This window comes from Arthroderma uncinatum (assembly GCF_011692745.1).
Source record: "Arthroderma uncinatum strain CBS 119779 chromosome Unknown scaffold2, whole genome shotgun sequence".
NCBI classification, from domain to species: Eukaryota; Fungi; Ascomycota; class Eurotiomycetes; order Onygenales; family Arthrodermataceae; genus Arthroderma; species Arthroderma uncinatum.
In genome coordinates, this window is record NW_022983864.1 from 1808858 (window position 1) to 1830323 (window position 21466).

Consider the following 21466-nt stretch of genomic DNA (forward strand, 5'->3'; position numbering starts at 1 on the left):
ACGTAATCACTATGAAGCTTCCAGATCTCAAAGCAAGTCAACGAGCTCGGAGAACTAGCAATCTGCTTGACATACAGCCCAGTACAACCTACCTCACCTGCAACACAACAACCCCGAAAACACGATCATTGACCTCTCTCGGAATCTCTGTCGGGTAAGATCTTACACGCAGAGCTGCACTGAACCCGGTCTTCCCACCACTCCTCTCATCAGTTGCTCCCATGGCGAAGGACGAGCTGCCATCATCCTCCAGCGCTGGCAAGGGAAAAGCAGAGGACACGAAGGAAATAAATGGACCGAAGAATGAGAGTAAGGATGGCAAGCCTGCCGTAAATGGCAAAAAGGAAGAGGAGCCTCAAGAAGGTGCGCGAAGCTTTCTATCCAAGCTGTGTATGTTGCAAGGCTGCTAACACACCTGCGCGCCAGAGGAACTTAACGAGGAAGACCAACAGCTTAAGAATGAGCTTGAGATGCTCGTTGAGAGGCTGCAGGTATGTGACATGTCGAGCTGCTGGTTCAGCAGCGAGTGGGCGTGCTCTCGAGTGAATCTTGGTGGCTAATATTCAGTCTCGTGTAGGAGTCCGACACATCCCTCTACAAACCGGCTCTCGAGGCCATCAAAACTTTCATCAAGACCTCCACTTCTTCCATGACCGCAGTACCCAAACCACTTAAATTCCTCAGACCGCACTATGACGACCTTGCTAAGGTATATGAGGAGTGGACACCTGGCGACGACAAGGTATGGAAACTACTCTCCCCACGGGCACTTGAATGTAGAACTAACAGTCAGAAAGGATTCTCTCGCCGATATTCTATCAGTGTTAGGAATGACATATGGAGTTGAGGACAAATTAGAAACCCTTAAATACCGCCTGCTCGCGAAATCGAACGATCTCGGATCATGGGGCCACGAATATATTCGCCATCTTGCTCTGGAGATAGGTCAGGAATATCAAAACCGGTTGACAGATGACAAGGACGTACAGGACCTCGTTGATCTCTCCTTATCCCTCGTCCCCTACTTCCTCAGCCATAATGCCGAGGCCGATGCAGTCGACTTGTTAAGCGAGTTAGAGATGATCGAAGAATTACCCAGATTCGTGGACGAAAACACGTATCCGCGAGTTTGTCTTTACATGGTTAGCATGGTCAACCTCCTCACGTATCCAGAGGACCACCAGTTTTTACGCACAGTCCACGACATTTACCTCCAGTACAAGAAGCTCACGCAAGCTATTGTTATCGCCATACGCCTCAATGATATCGATCTGATTAAGAGCGATTTCCAAGCAACAACGGATAAGGCTATAAAGTATCAAATGGCATTCTTGGTTGCTCGTCAACGGATATGGCTTGATCTTGAAGAAGAAGATGACCTGCAACTGGTGGACTGTCTCAACAACACCGCGCTGCCTACTCACTTTAAGTCCCTTGCAAAGGAACTTAACATCCTTGAGCCAAAAATGCCGGAGGATATCTATAAAACTCATCTCGAAAATAACCGAGGAAGTCTTACTAATGTTGACTCTGCACGACACAACCTTGCAAGCGCCTTCGTTAACGCTTTCACCAATGCTGGCTTCGGAAACGACAAGATGATGCTGGTTGAAGGAGACAAGGGACCTTGGGTTTGGAAAACAAAAGACGATGGTATGCTGTCAACCGCAGCTTCGTTGGGTATGCTTCTTCAGTGGGATGTGGAAGAAGGGTTGAACCAAATAGACAAATTTACCTATGCAGAGGAAGAGCAGATCAGAGCAGGAGCACTTCTCGGAATTGGTATTCTCAATGCAGGTGTCAGAGTCGACTCCGATCCTGCATTGGCTCTTCTCGGCGAATACGAAAACCTTGAGAACAAGAGCGTTCCGATGAGGATAGCGTCCATCATGGGTCTTGGTTTAGCATATGCTGGATCTTGCAAAGAGGAACTGCTTGAGCTGCTTCTCCCAATTGTGGAGGATGTCACTGTTGATATGCAAATTTCCGCCATGGCCGCCGTTTCACTTGGTATGATTTTTGTCGGCTCGTCGAACCACCAAGTTAGCGAGTCCATTGCCACAACATTGATGGATGAGGAGAGGCAAAAGCATCTCAAGGACAAGTGGACCCGATTCATGGCACTCGGTCTCGCACTCCTATACTTCGGAAGACAGGAGGAAGTCGAGGTCATCTTGGATATCCTCAAGGTTATTGAGCACCCAATGGCGAAACCAACCTCTGTCCTAGCATCCGTTTGTGCGTGGGCTGGAACCGGCACCGTCTTGAAACTCCAAGAGCTTCTTCATATCTGTAACGAGGTCTTTGAAGACAAGGAGGAAAATAAGGGTGAAGAGCTCGTGCAGTCATATGCCGTCTTGGGCTTGTCTTTAATCGCCATGGGCGAGGAGATTGGCCAGGATATGGTTCTACGACAATTCGGCCATCTGATGCACTATGGCGCGGCAAACATTCGAAAGGCAGTGCCCCTCGCTATGGGTTTGATCAGCCCTAGCAACCCTCAGATGAAGGTGTACGATACTCTCTCGAGGTACAGTCACGACAACGACAACGATGTCGCTATCAACGCCATCTTCGCGATGGGTTTATTGGGTGCAGGAACTAACAACGCTCGATTGGCGCAACTCCTCCGCCAACTCGCAAGCTACTACCAGCGTGATCAACACTCCCTCTTTATGGTCCGTATCGCTCAGGGACTTCTCCATATGGGTAAGGGAAGCATGTCGGTGAACCCATTCCATACTGATCGTCAAGTTCTCTCGCGAGTTGCTGCCGCTGGTCTCTTGACTGTTCTTGTGGCCATGATCGATGCAAAGGACTTCATCCTGGCCGACTCCCATTACCTCCTCTACTACCTTGTTACCGCCATGAACCCGCGATTCCTCATCACTCTAGACGAGGACCTAAAACCACTTACAGTCAACGTTCGTGTCGGTCAGGCTGTCGATGTCGTTGGCCAGGCCGGAAGACCTAAGACCATCACTGGCTGGCAAACACAGAGTACGCCGGTACTATTATCGTATGGAGAGCGAGCAGAGCTGGAAGATGAAGAGTACATCTGCCTAAGCAGTACGCTTGAGGGCCTTGTAATTTTGCGAAAGGTTAGTGACAAAAAATAAGACTTCTCCGCACTTTCTGTGAGCAGTGATTGCTAACCCATGACCTTATAGAATCCTGAATGGGAGGAAAGCTCGACATGAGACGATACACGTACCTAGCCCTGTATGTACTGTTAAGATTCAAATTCATTTTTTGTCACCCATAAAACTCGTTTCCTGGGTTTCCTAGGCTTCTGGGATGGTTCCTTGATCAAGCCCCCCGTGTAGTTATCCAGCTAGCCCGTCGAGCACCAAATGGCTGAGCGTTCAGTTTTCCATAGAAACTAGATAAATTGAAGCCATCACTAAATATGCGACAAAAGGGACCAAACCCAAGGCTGCTGTATACTCCCTTCCAAGTAAAGGATTTCCAAACTGCGTTGACCCTATTAACAGGTTGTTCAGTTTAAACTCTTCGGGCGCCATCCGGACACTAAGCCCATGACCAGCGATCTCACGATTCATGTCCTGCCGATCCATCGATGAGGCGAGGGCGCCGAACATCAAGAACCTCGGTCTCTTCCTGATGTTATTTGTCGTGGTATACAGCTGACTACATCAACTGAGTCGGCCGTAGGATTGCTCGGTGATTCTGCAGTTACACCGTGCTGGAGCAAAGACACGACTTCGAGTCACGGGGTATGTTTCTTGCCCTTGGGGAAGTGATAATGGACAACCACGTCGGCCTTTGCAGGAACAATATAAGAATGACTCTGAGGGCTTTGGCAATCATGGTCTCTCTAACCACCGATCTACCGCACCCGAGGAGGAAGAGGAAGAAGAAACAGGGACATCCGTATACCATTCCACCGACCTTCCCATACATCACGGTCGTTGGAAGAGATGCCTCCTGTGGTCGACGAACTTGTACGGAGAGTGCCTGATTTTGGCGAGCCTTCTATGGGAATTTCTATCCACTGGGCCGATCCAAAGGATATCCTCTCCGTTCTCTTTATCCTAGGCGGCGATCTAGTTGAACATGCCTTTGCCCAGCTCGTTGGGACGGCTGTTCCACCAGTCGCATTTTCATTTGGTAAGTTATTCTGATATAAACTTTCAAGTGGTGTGCGTCCATGGTCATATATGCTTACATGCTCGGATGGTTTCTCGTACAGGCTGCGTCTCGTATGGGCTGAGTGCTGTGGTATCTGCTATTGGCAAAAATAGACTCATGCCAAATACAGATCACCCATGCAAGATAATCAACGGCGAGACGGGTATCTCGTTTGATAATACCAGCTGGGTGCTCGGACGCATATTACGGGACCACGACTATTGGAAACACGACGACGTCCGGAACCACCTGGAAGGCACGATTACGAAAAAATGGGATCAGATGAAGCTCGAGAGCATAACCACCCACGGCACATGCACCAAGATTAGGCAGCCTAGGAAAGCAGGTCTCTGCGTGTCCATATACAAAGCCAAGGAGATAGGCTTGGGATGCCCAAAACGAGATAAATTCGACTACAGTGGGCTCCTGACTACAGTTGGCCAACTAGTCCTTGCGGCTATTCCGTTGATTAGAGAGGGGGACTGGTCACCGTTCTTAACTACCCTAGCAGGTGCTATATTATCCGTCCTGTCAGGCTGTTTAAGGCAGTGGCGGCGGGAGAAATGGCCTTGTTGTGCCAAGTCGGAGAAGACGGTTATTTTGACCAAGGGAGCTGGATGCCAGCATGCCATTGTCATCATCGGAGATGGCTGCGGTTTCGATCTTGAAGAGATGGCGGTTGGCTTTGAGGAAAGGGACTTACCTTGTGATATATTCACCAGGATAGCAGTGCTCATCCTCGCCGTCTTATGGGTGCTGCTTACCATTTTAGCAGCCGGTCTCAAGAAAAACGCATGGTACATCATCACTGCAGGCGGTATGGGCACAATACAGAACGCATACGTTGTTGGAGGGAAACGCACTCCTGACTCGTTCGGACTACCTTTAGAGTTCCATGATGTTATCGGGGAAGTTGGTGTTATGGATACCCTCCTCGCCGTGGAAGAAAAATATCCGAACTTGGGTAGAAATATGGTTCCTACCTTCTTTCCTGATGGCCAGCTCACGGAGGAGCAACGGCAGAAATGGGACGCCCTCAAGGCTAAGGCTGCCTCTCAACCTACTAAGCCACAGCGGAGCCATACTATTTGATTTTACTCTCCCAAGGTCGTTTCAACGCAAGAGGAATATGAATGCGAACTTCAGCCGTTTCATCTATATTTGAATTAGGAGTTAGGAGTTACTGAGTTTATCTGGCATATTGCATGTTAATTGCTAACGGGAGGCCCAGACAGGAGCATATCAGCATCACACAGGAGTCAATGTTAAATCGATGTCAATAGAGTTATAAGCTAGAACTAGACGCTCGCTATAGGTATATGCATAACGATATCATGACAATCCATGGCAAGTCCACTAGCGTGTAGATTCTTCGTAAAAGATATTGGCACTTCTCTTAACCCATTTCAGGAAGATGAGTTGCCGGCAGTAGCAATCTCAGCTGCATTAGCCTAATCTCCCTAACATTGCAATTCGCTCATACTATGTAGTATTCAGTGCTTTGAAAAGTCTGCAATGCTACCCATAGCGCAAAGCATAAAGCCAGCGGTTAGGTTTACTAGGTACACATTAGTAGATATGAGGTTCGATGAGAGAGTTCAACAATATCACCACCTACTAGGAGATATTTCCCGGTTCCAAACCCCTGTTGCCTGTTCTTGTAGGGCGTTTAGGTGCGTATGTGAATGTTGACAACCACTCTAGAATGAGTTTCATACTAGCTCCTTGAAGGGCTGAAGAAAAGCGACAAGTGATCGACGGGGTTGGTATATCCCGTATACATGTAAGACATTGTTGCTCAAGAAAGCTTGACTATCTGCCATTCGTATATGTAGGTATATGTTCAAGAGCAAAGAAGCAAATATCCTATCATATTTGCTTTTGAGACCACACTGTTAGCCAATTTTTGAAGTATGGAAGTGGGATCCCTGTGGCCGAGCGTACCCCCGACTGCCTGAAACCGCTCACTCACATCTTATTACCTGATCAACGTTAAACTTGGGCGGATGTGCACGTTTGACCACAAGCCCATCCCAGGTTCTCAGTTTTTATTTCACATCGATAGCGACTCCGTTACGTATATATGTCGATAACGAAATAATAAAACCCTCGTGCTGATGTTCCCTTCAGGGACCTCCCACCAACTCGCTTTATGGTCTTCTCTGTATACGACCAAAATGACGATCTTTGCTGCCTCAGTTGCAGCAACGACATCTGCAATTTTTCAGCCCCAATGCCTGTTACTTCTCCTAAGATAACGATCTTCTTCCCCGCCGCCGAGAGTGAGGGGTTTAGAGAATCCTCAATCCCTGGGTATATGGCGTTATCCCACCTTTTTGTTTTTTGGCGAAAGGAGAAGCGTGGGAGGGCAATCGATCATGGTTGGGATGATAGTATATGTCAAACAGCCTGTATCTTTCCTCAGGCCCCGGGCCCCTTTGTAAACTGGGCTGCTCGACTGGGCTGCTCGACTGTTGGCGTCTCATAGTCGCTTAGTTTATGAGCGGTCGAGTCAGCCATCGTAAACTCTTAGACACGGTCCTTACGGCTATCGAAATGTTCTATAAGAACGGAATGAGCCATGTCGTCATATCCATGATAACCTAGTTATTGACCTTGGGAGTAGCGGAGGAATTAGGGACATGCTAGCATGCAAGACACATTTGTTCACATGCGAGGTAGGCAAGGCCCCGGTCGCCAAAACCCCGTTCCACGTTAGTTATATCGACGGGCTCTTATTAACAACGTCCTGCAGGCACACCTATTATTAGCTCCATGTCCGCTGCGCTCAGGATGTAGGGATATATAAAAGTAAACGTCGTGGGATGGAAAGAAGAGAGAAAGTTGAGTTACTAACAAAATTGTAAGGAAGATTAAGTTTACATAAGGCCCTTCCTATTACATAATACAAGGCCTGTGCGTATCCCAATTAGGACTAGCGTAACGCCGGCGTTTCATGGTTAGACACTAAACCTAATCTGGACGTGGCAGTGGTTTCGGCTCTCGGAGAAACTAGTTCGTGACCAATCAGGCAGCCTTGCCGGGTTTAGCGCGGTCGAACTCCAACTTCATCAAACCAGACGACGAGCCCATCATCTCTGGCATCACGATCTTGACGCAGCGTACTCGCAATCTAGGCTGCTCGCTCCAGGCCTATACATGGGTATCCCTTCACAGCGCGCGGTATGGGATGGCAGGCCACACCTCCCCGACGAGACCCGCATTCGCGATGCAGACACACCTGGAAAACTGGATATCAAACGCCCCGAGCGTTTCTCGACCAGCCCATCGTTGGTACACCCCAGGTGCCGCTCGCTCTCTTGTCTTGGATTCTTTTCTCCGTATATATACTCCGTACATCGATCTTCTCTTGGCCGACACACTCACGGAACCGGCTATCTCATACATGATTTTCCTTATTCCCGTCCTTCCTATTCAGACCATGGCTATAGCACTGATGTTTCTGAGAATCCAGATGGCGTTCGGAGGTGCCGTCCCACGGCCGGGTTCTAGGATTTTAGTACCAGCGGATTCTCATCTTCAGGAAAACTAGACCCGGTCAACCCCTCTCTAATCTACCCTCTACACATGCTCGTCATCTTCAACCCCCCCTCCACCCCGGAACCCAGAGTAATAACCTAAAACGTGCACTCGAGGACCAACTAAACCCGGGCTTGGTTCTAATCGCTATTTTTTTTTACATATTCTGGCTGTTGTTATATTGACATCAGATTACCTGTCCGTTACCTGCCTAAGAGGCTCGTTTTCCTCGGAGATTGTCCATCCGATATACATTTACAGATTCCATTCAGAACCGGAACAAGGTTCTAATTTCTTCATCTCAACTCTAGACAGGTTTATACATACTACGTGTGCACCGATTCTAGATGACCCTTCCCCTATATTGGGGTCGTTTTAATGCTAGATTGCCCGGAAATTTTTTTTTTTTTTTTTTTCTGTTTGTTTAAATTATATTCACTCCGCCAAGTCCGATTCGATTGGCCAAATACCCTAATTTCTTATGCACGGCTTCGTTTATCGGCCATTCAACGTCCCGTTATTTTAGAAAACGGGAGAAGTGTGACGCCTTAATGCGGGATGCCAACCTGCATGGCATACCGGGACATTTCTGTCAGGGTCTCTGCAAGCCCACCGTCCCGTACCGTACCGCCAATGTAGCTTTTTTACTCTGGCAGTGGGTGTGCAAGCAGGAAACTCTGGCTCTCTGCCGGGACTGCAGACGAGATTCCGTTTAGCTTGACATATGACGACAGTTTTCGCCGTGGAGCCGTTTTGGCGAACTATATACTTGGTGCGTATCCACCACGTTGATAGAGGACTCAATGAACTATTCCTTCAGTTGCTAGTCTCTCCACTTGCGGGATTATCATTCCAAGCCGGGGCCAACCTTCATCCAAGCTTCTATTCTTTTCTCAATCCTACTCAGCTCGTCTCGCTAAGAGGTGGTATCAAATTTTAAAAAAATACGGGCAAAATTAAGCATGTTCAAATAGGGTCAATTTTGATTTTCCCGGGATCTCCAACATCCTGGCTCAGATCGCCCAGAAGGTAGAACGTGATGAATCAACTAAGTTCTTCCCTTCAATCTAAAAAAGGAGCTTAACTCGGACCAGCTCAGTTTCGCGCTTGAATCATATACTTGGTCACGTATATATCCTTCCCCGTCTTAGGACGTTGGTTTTATTGTATGTTTCAAGTGATAATATATTAGATGCTTCGAATCTTCTATCATTACCACCGCTATGATCCTCCAATGCTTACGCTCGTTTATCTAGACTCTACCGACCCCATCTCACTCATTTACTCTCGTTATTTACAACGTTCTTTACCTACCTATCTATACAAATCTCTTCTCTTCCCCCTCGTGGCCTAGTTAACTTTGAAAGTTAATTTCAATCCCAACAAATACCCGCTGCTTTTGCCGACCAGTCTATGACGCGCATTGGCTCAACCGCACCATATCAATCTATAACATCAGGCCCTCCCACTGGCCTATCTGCATTCTTTCGACAAGACACCTCCTCCGTCCTTCTTTCTACCCGCTTCTGAGAAGTGCTCTTATTTTTCAGGCTGTCGACTGCGCTCCTACCCAAAAGCGAGGTTACCTTTACAACAATTGATTCGGGCAATCAAGCAGCACAACCGACAGTTGATCTTGTCAATATGTGCAACTTTTTCAAGAACTTCTATGTGTATAGTTCCTGCAGGGACCCAGGAAATCACTTCTTCCGCATCTCAACAGATGGGTCCAGCGATCTACGGTGCCCCGGAAGTCCTCACGAGCGATTTATCGTCGTCGTCGGCCAATGTCGAGTCTGCAAACGTTGATACGCTCCTTCAATCTTTCCCTCGCTCACTACCCAAATACGATTGCTCGTTGAGCTTGAATTGCCTCCTAGCAATGACAGCAATATTCGCTCTATTGAGCCTTTCTTCCTCTTCCCTAGTAAGTCACAATTGTTTACCACAACTACTGTACATTGCTAATATGAAGAATATAGAGACCCTCTTCTTACGACCATGAATTATTTTCTATAAAGAATTGCAGGCAGTTCTACTCCCTCTCTCGTACACGGAATGAGAATCAAGGAAGCCACGACTAGCGATTCTTTCACGATGTAATGTCTGGGATATGCCGAATATTTTTGTTGCGATACCACTTGTCTTTCCGCTTTTTCTCTTCTTTTCTTTTCTTTTCCCATTTACGTACTACCCGTTTGTATTTTTATTGACTTGATGGTGAATAAGGGTGATTCACCAATCTTAGCTTGTCATGTCTCACCCCAAAAAAAAGTTAGCACACAGGGACTGTGGACAACGCAACACAGGGTGCTCACAAACGTTAGTGTATCAAAGCGCGAACTGTGCTATTATCTCCATTACATACTATGCTCTCGCTCTATTACCTGCCTTTGCTGCTTCGAGGCAAGCTTAAATAACTAGAGTTTAGAACATATCCATATCCTTGTCAACCTTCTATGCTGATTAGACGGGACGGAGGCCAACCGAACGATATAGTAGACCTATCATGTCATGTCAATAGCCGATAAAGTATGGCTATATTTGTTCCTCGCCCAAGACCCATCGTTCTTCAGATTTCTGCAACGGCTCTAAATTACAGTTCTTTTGGAGGCAAAACATCCCTGTCTCAACGACAACGTGTTTTACAGGGCTCGGTGGCACAGGTTCACTTTCTCCTGAGAGGATCTTCTATGTGTCCCCAAGAGGGATTGTTTATCGTAACCTCGACACTGAAGGGAGCTTCTGAGACCAAGATGACTTCCTGAATATCAGGCCACTTGTCGTAACACCTACCTAACGCATGGGTGGGTTAGCCACGGAAGGGAGAAAAACAAAAGCAATATACAAAAAAGAAACCAGGGCCGAGATGGCCGCGTTTAGCTCGAGGCTTATTTTATTAAAGTAAAATCGAAACTTGAGGAGCAATTTAGGTTTCCGTTTTAGATCGCTCCTGGTTCTCGAAGAGTCAGGTAGAAATTCCAGCAGATGTCATGAAACCATGAATGTGGAACCGAAACCCAGCGAGGATGCCTTAGGCTTTTCTTTTCTTAGAGCAAGATCATAATCCATACCGTTCTGCCTGTCATCTTTCAATCCTGATTCAGCTTAGTTTTTTTCGACCTGCAGGGGCATCGCGGTAAATCATCCTGCGTTCGCCATATATGAATGCCATATATATCTAGAGGAAGGTGTTTGCGAAGCACAAAATTAGAGTAGACACACCGATCTAGTCTAGCAATTAGCAATGTGTCATCAAACGATGGCTGCACGGAGCAATCTTCTTTTGTGCCTTCCTTCCCGTCGCCTTAAATGTTTCTGCCTGCCGGATGTTGCAATAACAGCGGGTTCGTACAGCCGAAGGTGGTATGCCAGCATGCTACCTAAGTATGAGATTAATGCTATGGTCAAGGAACCTAAGACTTCCCGAGTTCCCCGGCCGGATTGGGGGGTGAATGCGGATGCTAGGTACCTGTGTACGCTGGTGGCAGCAGTCAGACGGGAAAACAGGTCTACATGAAGAGACGCACGGAAACATGATGCACCCCATGTACTTAGCTTGAGAACTATTAATCATTATCTCATCGAACAATCTAAGACCGTAAGGCATTCCTGTGTCTGTCCTCCCCGCTCGGTTGTTTTATCAGGCGTGCATATATGTGCAGGATACGCGGGGGCAGCCATGGCCCAGGAGGAGGCTGATGGTCCAGCAAGGTACCGCATCCTCATGCTATGGGGATGGCATCCGACGAGGATAAGGCGGTTGGACCCTCTCAGTAAAAGTAGACTGTATGTATATACGAGTAATGTTGTGAGTGGACACGTATCATTTTCGGGCATACCTCCGACAGTGAGGTAGAAAGTGATCACGATATCGTTTTCAGGGACCAGGGTAGATGGCAAAGGCGTAGACAGGTATTTTTATATCCCATCGGGTGGATTCTCTGCCTAGATTTCCGATCGTTCGTGGGGTAACTGGGCAGCGGTCTTCAAACACGTTCCGCATCATAACCCTGGCCGGGAGGCCTGCAAGGAATGATCTGCTCCTTGTCATCGATGCTCTCGTACCTTAAATTTCTCTAACGACCAACTTCCTTCCATATGAAGTCATGATGAGATGGGAGGGCGGCAGCTGTTAAATACCTATGTCTTGGTCTCAACGTCGAGATGATCCTAAGGGCTCCGTCATAGGGGCCAAACCAAGCTTGGTTCTGAATCAGGATGGGCATTTTTGACTGATCGGCTGTTTGGTATAACTATCTCTTGCGAGAATTACTTTGCGCCTACTCCTGCTTGTTTCCGATATCCCAGTCATATATATCTTGAACGCGTGGTCCATGGGTATGGATGATGGCCAAGGCTGGAGTATGGGCGAGAATGCCTAGCCAACTGTGTATGGGTTGACGGTCGCCTGTGAAGAGATGAGAGCTGAAATGCAAAGTGTCATATCCCCCCTTCTTTGCTTTTCTGGTTGTAGCTATGGCCTCTTCTTCTTCAGCTGAGATAGGTTCCTTCGCTCCTTGTATGTCTACCGCCTGTTTTATGGGCTAGACACCAACCCATGATGCCCGGGTTTCTTCAGCTTTGCCGGTTCCACACTTGGCTGGTTCCTCTGGTTTTCCTCGGGGCTAGCCTTCGTTCTCCCCCTTTGAGATATGATTAATGTTTTCTCTCGAGGAAGATAGACATCGGTTTATGTTCATGTTTGTTTCCTATCCTTGAAGCTGTATAAGCAGCTGGGGTATATCCATACTTGTTGGAGGATATTCGTAACTGGAAGACAGTATGTTTTCGGTTCATGCATAGCGGACGAACGCAAAGAATGGAAAATCTCATCCCTCAGAAGTGAGAAAGAGCCGCTAATAGACTATATATATACAGCTATTAGCAGGGTTAGCAACCGGTTTATTTGTTTCCCTGAGTTGGAATTATTGGTATTAGTAGTCTTACATTAGAAATATCATGGCTGTTTTCGAAGCTAAAAGTATAGCTTATGCGAGAACAAGACCTCCTGAAGAAGCCTTCCTGCTTTGCTCATAAGACATCGGAGGTTGTTGACTTAGGGGCTAGGCCTCTCATAGGGCCAGCTGCCTGTTGGCTCAATCTCCTACTTGGTCATTTGATGTGGAGGAGATTTTCAACAGATAGCCGGCCGGGTTTCCAGGAAGGGCGGTGCGTTGCATAGCAGCTGGATCACGGCTAGGTTCCTTTTGGGAGATCAGAATTAAGAACAGGTTTCAAGCATCGATAGCTGTGGTATCATAATTCGGCTGGCCTTCGCGTATATCTTCCTGTAAGAATTTGGGTATAGAGGCAAGCTGCCAACACCATTAAGCAACCGTGGTACCAGCTTTATGAAATCCCTTCTATCCTCGTCTTCTTCTGGAAAAAGTGCTAGATGGTCATGAACTTTTCATGGCAAACGTTCACCCACGAGAGATATAAACGGCACTGCACCTAGTTGGAGAGAAAAAACTCTTAAATGAAGCGAATGTGTGTCCTCAGAAGTCCGTAACGATTTGTGTGGTTACCGTGGCCAGAAGATGCGGTGGATGCTGGTGGTGGACAATTGACAAACCAACCAGTATGACGTTTCTACATATAGACTTGACAACAAAGGTGTATAGTGCATAATATATAGATGCTTTAACTTTGACAGTCGAGGAATGTGTCCATCAACCGGATCTCTCGACTTGTGGGCTATCCTTAAGAGCAAGGTAAGGCACCCAAGATCCAAGGCCCTATTACTAGCTAACAAGCTAAGATTTCGTATATGCACTATCATGGGAAGTTGAAAAAGTAAAGGGATACGATGAGTCCGAGGTGTGCTGTATGGCATATGCTTTACTCGTACGTATCAATTGGTATCTGTATAAGGACTATATAAAAGCCCATTGATTCACCATGGCCTTCCCAAACATGCAATCCTCGTGATAATGGTATTTTAGAAAATACTAGAGCATGCCTTCAACCAAGCCACCGTTCAAGAAAGAAAAAATAATCACAAGAACGCTTCAGAAAATGCCTTCGTATGGAAAATGGAAATAACACAGCGGCAGAGTCAAGCCATGTTAAAAAAATTAGCACAAGGCTGAGAGGTTGCATGAAAAATAAATAAAAAACAAGACAATGCCGCCCTAAGCTTCGCGATGCAGAGTGAACATGAAATGAATAACATCAAAATTAAAAGCAGATATGATGGCTTTCGAGTACCAGTCTGGTTCCCTGTCTAGTAGTACTGTGAACACCGATGCAATGCAAAAATGAAAAAAGACAATCGAGATATGCCGAACGAGAGATTATGAAACTCAAAGCCGAAATGGACGATATGAGAACATGAAATGGCATGGCCTGCATTCCCAATTAGAGGTTCTGTTAACCTTGATGGTAAGGTGCTGTCTGGGTGGTTGGTTGGACCTGAGAGAAGTACTGTTCCCCCCATATATTGGGTTGGGAATAAGGAAGGACGCCTGTTCGATCTACTCGATCTTCTGAGCTGCGTTTACCCAACGGCTGGTACCGCATTAGGTCGACTGATAGCTGTCGGGGCTGAAGAAGTGAGCCAGGTGGAGGCGGGTAGAGAAGCGTGTTGACTGTTCGAACCGGTCGGTAGGGAGAGTTGCGGTCCAGGAGTATGGAGGAAGGCGAGAGGTGGATAGGTGTGCGGACGGAGTATATAGGAATGGCGGGTGAGATGGTTGTTGAGGTAGATGCAGAGAAGGAACCTGGGCCCGTACGCCGGGAAGGATCAGGGAAGCTGTTTGGCATTCCAGGCTGAAGATTTGATAGGGGTAATGGAGCCAGTGATGCCTGAGAAACTGGAGGTTGGCTCCAACGAGCCGGGGTGGTGTTGATTGGGAAGATGGTGGGTCGGGGAGTGGTAGATAGAGGCTGTGTGCTGGTAAATGGAGCTATAGAGTTGGGAATACTGACAGAGCTCATCGGGTACGCTGGAAGTGGCCTGGGAAGCTGCGGCGCCATGTTCGAGGGCATGGAAACCATACTCGTCGGTACCTGAGTCTGCGGGGTAGGCGGTGCGGTAGATGGTAGGTGAGAAGGTTGGTATAGCGGCGCGGAGGCCATAGTCGAAGGTCGAGCCCAACTTGTGGTGGCGGTTGCTGGTCTCTTGGCTGGATTCTCATTCGCCTGGTCATCCCAACTGCGTTTCCTATGGGCACTTAATGGTTCCACTGCTAATGCTGGACGCAACGTAGGGTCGTTGAGACCGAGAGGTACACCACCGGTTTGTGGAATGCTCAATGATAGGGCTTGGTTCACGTTGAAAGCATGGGTGGAGGCTGGATATACCATCTTTGCTGCCTGCTGGGAGGCTCGATAGGGGTCCATAGAAGGTGTCAGCGGGCTATGAGCTGGCGAGGTATGGGCGGAGCGATTCGCCGAGTAAACATCCAGGCTGAGCCTCGACGCCTTTTCGAAGTAATTTGAGAAGACCGATAATTTGGTGAGCCACTGGTTCCACTCCTCTTTGGTGACAAACAGGTTATATCGAACATTGCTGAGAAATTCGACTTCCATCACATGGATCTCCTGAACTGATATTCCTGATACCTCTGCCCATGTCTTGTTCGTATATGTGTTGTCATCCAGAACTAGAATATAAAAGTTAGGAATAACAGACATGAAGCCAAATAGCAATAAAAAAAACATACACTTGTTCCCCATCATGAGAGCTATGGTCATTAGCCTAAACTCGCTTCCGCGCTTCCCCCGTACCGCAGGATTGAACTTCTTGAGCCGGTAGATGAACAGCAGAGCTAGCAGTATGACATTCTTGCTCACTTGAGTGGTAGTCAGTACTGTGGTAACCCATTTCTTAAACCCCGGGCTCGGTGCGAATTCTAGCTCCACGGGCGAAGTAGGAGTATAAGACGAGGAGCCATCTTCGATCTGCTTCAATTTAGATGCCTTTGCAAACCAAAATAAACAAGATACCTACACAAGAGTTAGCATCAGTGTATAAACTAGATATATATAGATCATGACCTACCTGTGCAGCGAATTCCGCCAGATTTCCTCCGTTGCCGGTCATGGAAGACGAGAGCTGCGGACTTGACATGCTGGAAGCTGTAGACTTGACCGGCGTGGTCGAAGAAGAAGTCTCCTGGTTGATATTGGAGTACTGGCTGATCAGGGACAGGGGCAGCCGCTGTGACGGCCGCTGTTGTGCTGTGTCCTCCCTGCAGGTGTTGTTGGTGGTCGGTGTCGTGACGTTCCTCCTCTCTACACCCATCTGGACGTCCGGCCTGGGATGCGAGTACCCTCCATAGTGATGTGGCAGCGACGACGCAACGGCAACCCCTATCCTCGCCATATCCGAAGCTGTCTCCGTGTCCGCACCCCGTCTTGATATTTCCGCCTGCCGCCTGGAGAGCTCGGCTGTGTCGATGAGACGTTGCCTGGAGGTCGACGACGATATGGAGGGCCGGAATGGGTGCGGGAGGAAGTGGTTCGGCGGTATATCGATGATGGCAGGCATGGGTGGTGGGGAGAATGAGGGACGAGAGAGATATAGATGCGAGTGACGGTGAGCTCGTTGTATAAGACGTCACTGGGGCATGATGGTGAGTATCAAAGTGGTTTGAGTGAAGCAACAATGCTTCACCGAAGATGATTAAGAGAAGAATGAAGATGAAGAAGAAGAGAAGAGAGCAGAAGAGAAGACAAGTCCATGTCCTCCAGGGCTAGCATCGCAGGACATGCAACAATGGATGACGAAGACTGAAGGCAAAAGGGACGAAGCCCCCCCCCCCCCCCCAGGTGGAGCAGCAGGACAAGCAGCCCAGGACTACGGACACAGAAGAAGCTCTCGGCAGGACCAGCGAAGCTCTGGACGGTTCAATCACCCATCTCAGAGACGAGACGAACCGTGGCGGGGATGGGGATAGCCAGCCAAGCGGGACGACCAGCCGTGGATAGGAGGGCAAGAAGTCACTAAAACATGTCCGGCGGCAGACACGAGAAAGGAGGCAGAAGAAAGGGGGCAAGTCATAGACGAGCATCAGCATCAGCAACATCTACAGCTCTACAGCACCCGAGGCAATAAAGCCAGCAATCAAGCGGCGCGCAAATGAGACGCAAATGAAAGGGATGGATAGGACGCAGTCTGAGGGTCGCATCCATCCATCCATCCATCCACCATCCATGATCCACTACCTCGTTCTCTGGAGCACTAACTCTGGGCCACCGGATTGCCATTCAGCCATCCAGCTAATTTTTCACAAAAAAGAAAGTGTAAAAAAAAAGAGCCGGATGGGAATGCGATGGGGGAAATGCAAGTCTCCAGCATGAAAAGTTATTTTTTATTATTTTTTGCCCTTGGGCGAAGTTTGACCCGGAAACAAAAACCTCTAAGGCGGCTGATCGTTATTTTTACTTTTTTTTTATTTCGTTGCTGCTGGCATCTTTAGCACGGAGATACAGGATGGATAGACGGAGGCGAGCCCTGGTTGATGGGACGCTGGATGCTGGGCGACCGACTGTTGGGATGCAGGAGTTCAGGAGCCAGGGGGTCGGTCTGCCCTAAGGCACGATGAAGCCAACGACGAGAGACAAGAGACGAAGGAAACAAAAAGGCAAAAAGCAAAGGCCGGTGTAAGTACGGAGTATACATAACTATAGTACGCCCTTTTTTTTTTTTTACTTTGTGCGTCCAGGCTTGTCTTTCCCCGTACTAACTATGGGTGTAGGCCATATGTATATCTTGACAAGGGCTCAGGCTCAGGCTCGGGCTCAAGCTCATGGCTCAAGGCGCTGCCATGTCGGTCAGAAGCCGCCCTAAACGGAATCTCAAAAAGACCAGCTAGCTCGTATCACACCCCCAAGATCCCTCATGATCTCGTTGTCATCTACGGAGTACCTGGATGTGTCTTGCATCTCCGTTGCCTCGCTCGTATGTAGGCTGGGCTGCGATGTTATTATTGCGTGATAGCAGTACGACGGAAGACGGACGATGGACGCCCTGCTGCGGTTTGAGCAAATAGTCTTGTCTCATCCTTTGATATGGGCCTGCCTGCTGTCTGGCTAACGATACCCGTCAAGTCACTTGCATCAGAAAGTCCGCCCAGTCACCTCTCTACTCCGTACAGCCCTCCATCCACGGTCGTGGCCCCCAGAACAGAACTAACGATGAGCTACTAAATCCACATTTTTACTTCACTACTTGTGTCTATCCATGGGCGGCCTTATCAAAATAGCACCAGCCATAATGATTAGCTGGTGGATGTCTGTGTTTCACCATATTCGTCTTATGCTTCGCATAAAGGGGACGGAGTCAGGATGAGACGACACAACAACACGAACAGAGAGCGAATAATAAAGTGGTGACACGGCAAAAAGACCTGAGAAGCAGCAAAAGGCTGATCTGGCGACTTTTACGAGCCACCACCACACAAACAACTGAGGATCTCCCTGGATCCTCCCACCCCCAGCCTCCGTTCGCTACTCGCGCTGCTCGCTCCTCCACCGACCGTCCCATCCGCAGGCGGCATGTCTTAACTCCCTGCCAAACCCATCACCAGGGTGTATAACAAGTCCGCCCGCTATCCGTATACATACTTCTACGTAAACGATGGTCCCCCTTCTGCAGTGTATGACGTGACCCTTTGCGCTGGCGATACGAATCAATCTCAGGCGACAAGGCAAGGCCCCCTTCCTTCTTGGTAGGCGTAATTAACAGGATACATATGCACGGCGTACACCCTTCCCGGCTGAGGATTTGAGTCTGTTGACTTATCTTGGGTACGGGATATTTGAGGATAAAGGAAAAAGAGAAATTGCTAATTATAATTATGCCTAGCAGAGACAAGGGGGGGGATGATGATGATGTTTTTTCTTTCACCGCAAAGCAAATCAGGTCGACGGGACGGCACAGGAGAGAGATACTTTTCGTACTTTCTGTCGAGGGACCTCTGCTCAATCTGCATGTATAGGTCATTTTTCCTATATCCCATCTGCCCCCCACGGCTTCATATTTGCCTCTTTCGCTTGGGTACGTACGAATGTGACGACGACGACAAGAGGGCAGGCCTGAGGTAAGACAGCAAACCTAAGACCTCCGTTCGCCGTCGCTCGCCTACGATCCTGGAGGCCGGAGCTGCCAGCTGCCTGCGGCGTGCTCGCTCTGGTTGGGTGTAATGGAGGCTGTAACGATAAGCTGCCATTCTTCGAGCGCTAGCTGGCCGCCGCCGTCGCCCATCTCCATCGCCCATCGCCCATCGCTTGTTCCCCGTTATTATTCCTGGTGATGCTGGCTCGTAAAAGAAAACATGAAACCTCTTTGGGGCCGTCAAACCGGACAGACAGAAACGGTTTGTGCCCCCTACTTTCAACCGGTCCTAGTTTGCAGGCAGGTGGATGATCATGATAGTATACTATCGAACCAGTTATTCCGCCTTGTGCTGTGGTCATGCTTCATGCTGCTTGACTGTTGGCCTTCATCCTTGTCATAATGGCAGGACTTGCTTGTAATGTGGACCGCCCATGTTCATAGTCCGAAGATATGTACGGATTCTCACACGTACAAAACCAACGCAAACACGATAGCACCAGAATATCTCGAGATTATGTAAAACTTCTGATCTAAACGCTTAGCATGATACGTCGATAAGACACCGAGCACTACACTAACAAGCGACCCTAGCTGACTTTCATCCATTCAGTCATTCATCCATCGTCGTTATGCGTGACGGGTGCGAGTACTCTGCTGCCGCTGTGCCACCATCATGCCGCGTCCAGCTCTACGCCTGATAAAAAGTGAAAAAAAGACGAGGGGGGGAAAAAAAAGGAAGAAAGACGAAGCGTCTGGTCCAGGGCGAAATAATTCATTATTCGAAATCGTTGTCGTGGACGGAGAAGTTACATCCCTTTTGCCGCGATCTGTAGCCTAGCCCGTCCATCATTCGCCCGCCAATATAAGTTACTTAACTTATACTTCTCGACGGCGTCTTACCAAAGCTCAGCCCGGTCTTCTCACTCCCTGACGACGCACGCAAGCACCAGGAGTCAAGGGCTGCGAGGGAAACGCGAAGGATCCAATCATCGATGGTGTCTGCAAAGGGGACCGCATGGCTAGCTCCTCTCCATCTCACGCAGTTTAGGCCGATATAGCCAGCCTGGTTTTTGCGTGCTAGGCCGATAGCATCAAGGAATCTGGTTCTCCTGGAGCACTCTCGACTTCTCTTCCCCCTCAGGCGCCCGCCACCAGCATGACCCGGCAGCAAGGTCAAGGGTCCCACCGGATCAGTGCCATCGGGCATAACTGAATGGCACAGCCTTGAGCGCGGCGATTACATTATGCAGATTATCCATGGTACTATGAGGAATACATTTTACTCTGGGTACATGCGTACTTTAACGCTCGGGAGTGAAAGCTGGCTGCTGGATTTGGATGGAATCTCCGGCTTTGCGTCAAGTTGGAACATCGTTCGGACGGACAGGGAAAGGCAAAAAAAGGCAAAAAATTACGCCAGTCCACTGCCTAGTTTGTACGGGGGCTCCGTAACTTTCGTTACATACTATGGAATGTGCTATGGGCCTGGGATACGCTCGCTGCAGAGTGACAAACTAACGGTTGGCGCCCATGCAAAAATACGCCGCAGCCAGGCCGTTTATTGGCTGAAATATCCTTAGATCTAAGATCTCAACACACGCAAGACGGAGGAGACAGGCTATAGAAGCACACTCACTTATATTGCGAGTAAACGGTGGGACAGAACCTAACGATGACTGCAGCCAAGCACAGTTATTCCACAGCGTGTTTCTTTACCAAGAAGGTGATTTACCACTGCATCTCCAGGCCCTGTAATTTGGTTTGACCGGGTAAACCGCGAGAGGACATATACGGGCACCGCAGGATGAGAATACTTTTACTCCGTACCGAAACAGGCGGTTTTTCTTTCCCTCCTATGGATCGACACACAGTGGAATCAGGAGGCAAGGTCTGCTTCTATACGCAGCGTCCTCGGCGATCCTCGGATGATATCGAAAGGGCTAAACAAGCGAAGACGGCAACATTTCGTTGAACCAAAAGGGCTTGTGGGCATTTTTTACGGCATCGCGGCATCCTTGCACGGGGATCGATATCCCAAACAACAACTGGAGAAACACTCACACCGCTCTATTTTTAATAATCGGTTGCACCACACATGAGGCAGGGTGGACAAGAAACTACTGAGATCTAGTTCTTGGAATCGCATGGTGAGATACCTACTTAGTAAGATTTACGTATGGCTATCTGTTGTGTTAGAGGTGCCAGCATGGTCCTTGATCAGCCTTGTCCCCTTGCAAGAAGGTCACATTGATACTCCGTATCCCCTAGCACGGGGCTAACCCCGTTCCTAGATCCTGATCCTGAATATGGCAATAAACCTAGGAGATATCTATATATCGCAAACCAACATTTTTAAAAAGCACTTTACGCGACAACATCACCTCGTATCATATGGAGTGCCTCCATACTTTCTGTTTGCGCACACGCTTTAAAAGGTTACGTATAAGTGTCAGGCTCCGCTGGAATAGGAATTGCCGAACGATAGGTAGCTGGGTATGGTCAAGGTGCATCGAAGGGGCCCCAGCTGGGACGGGCTTCGGCTTGTGTTTCTCGTTGATATCTGGGAGCCAATCGTAAAGCTCACCAAGCGGCTCTAAAGGCGCAAAAATGAGGGCTTAACAGATGGAATATTCAATATCCTACCCTCCCCGGCTCATAATAAATGTGCTTATTAAAGCTGCATGCTTGATATGCGCATAAGTACAA

At 48.4% G+C, this 21466-nt stretch overlaps 3 protein-coding genes across 3 annotated transcripts; 2 read left to right on the top strand and 1 right to left on the bottom strand.

Moving 5' to 3' along the window:
* Positions 1-221: 221 nt before the first annotated feature.
* GIQ15_02503 (26S proteasome regulatory subunit rpn-1) lies at positions 222-3200 on the top strand (the record flags this gene model as incomplete). Its single annotated transcript, XM_033549920.1, has 5 exons — positions 222-363; positions 427-491; positions 578-742; positions 798-3101; positions 3171-3200. The coding sequence occupies 5 exons, from the start codon at positions 222-224 to the stop codon at positions 3198-3200; spliced, it is 2706 nt and encodes a 901-aa protein (XP_033407081.1).
* Positions 3201-3941: 741 nt separating this feature from the next.
* Positions 3942-5244, top strand: GIQ15_02504 (uncharacterized protein; the record flags this gene model as incomplete). Its single annotated transcript, XM_033549921.1, has 2 exons — positions 3942-4131; positions 4214-5244. 2 exons carry the CDS (start codon positions 3942-3944, stop codon positions 5242-5244), a joined length of 1221 nt encoding a protein of 406 aa, XP_033407082.1.
* An 8823-nt stretch (positions 5245-14067) lies between these two features.
* GIQ15_02505 (uncharacterized protein) lies at positions 14068-16189 on the bottom strand (the record flags this gene model as incomplete). The annotated part of the gene is made up of 3 exons (XM_033549922.1): positions 14068-15302; positions 15363-15645; positions 15701-16189. 3 exons carry the CDS (start codon positions 16187-16189, stop codon positions 14068-14070), a joined length of 2007 nt encoding a protein of 668 aa, XP_033407083.1.
* Between the last annotated feature and the right edge of the window lie 5277 nt (positions 16190-21466).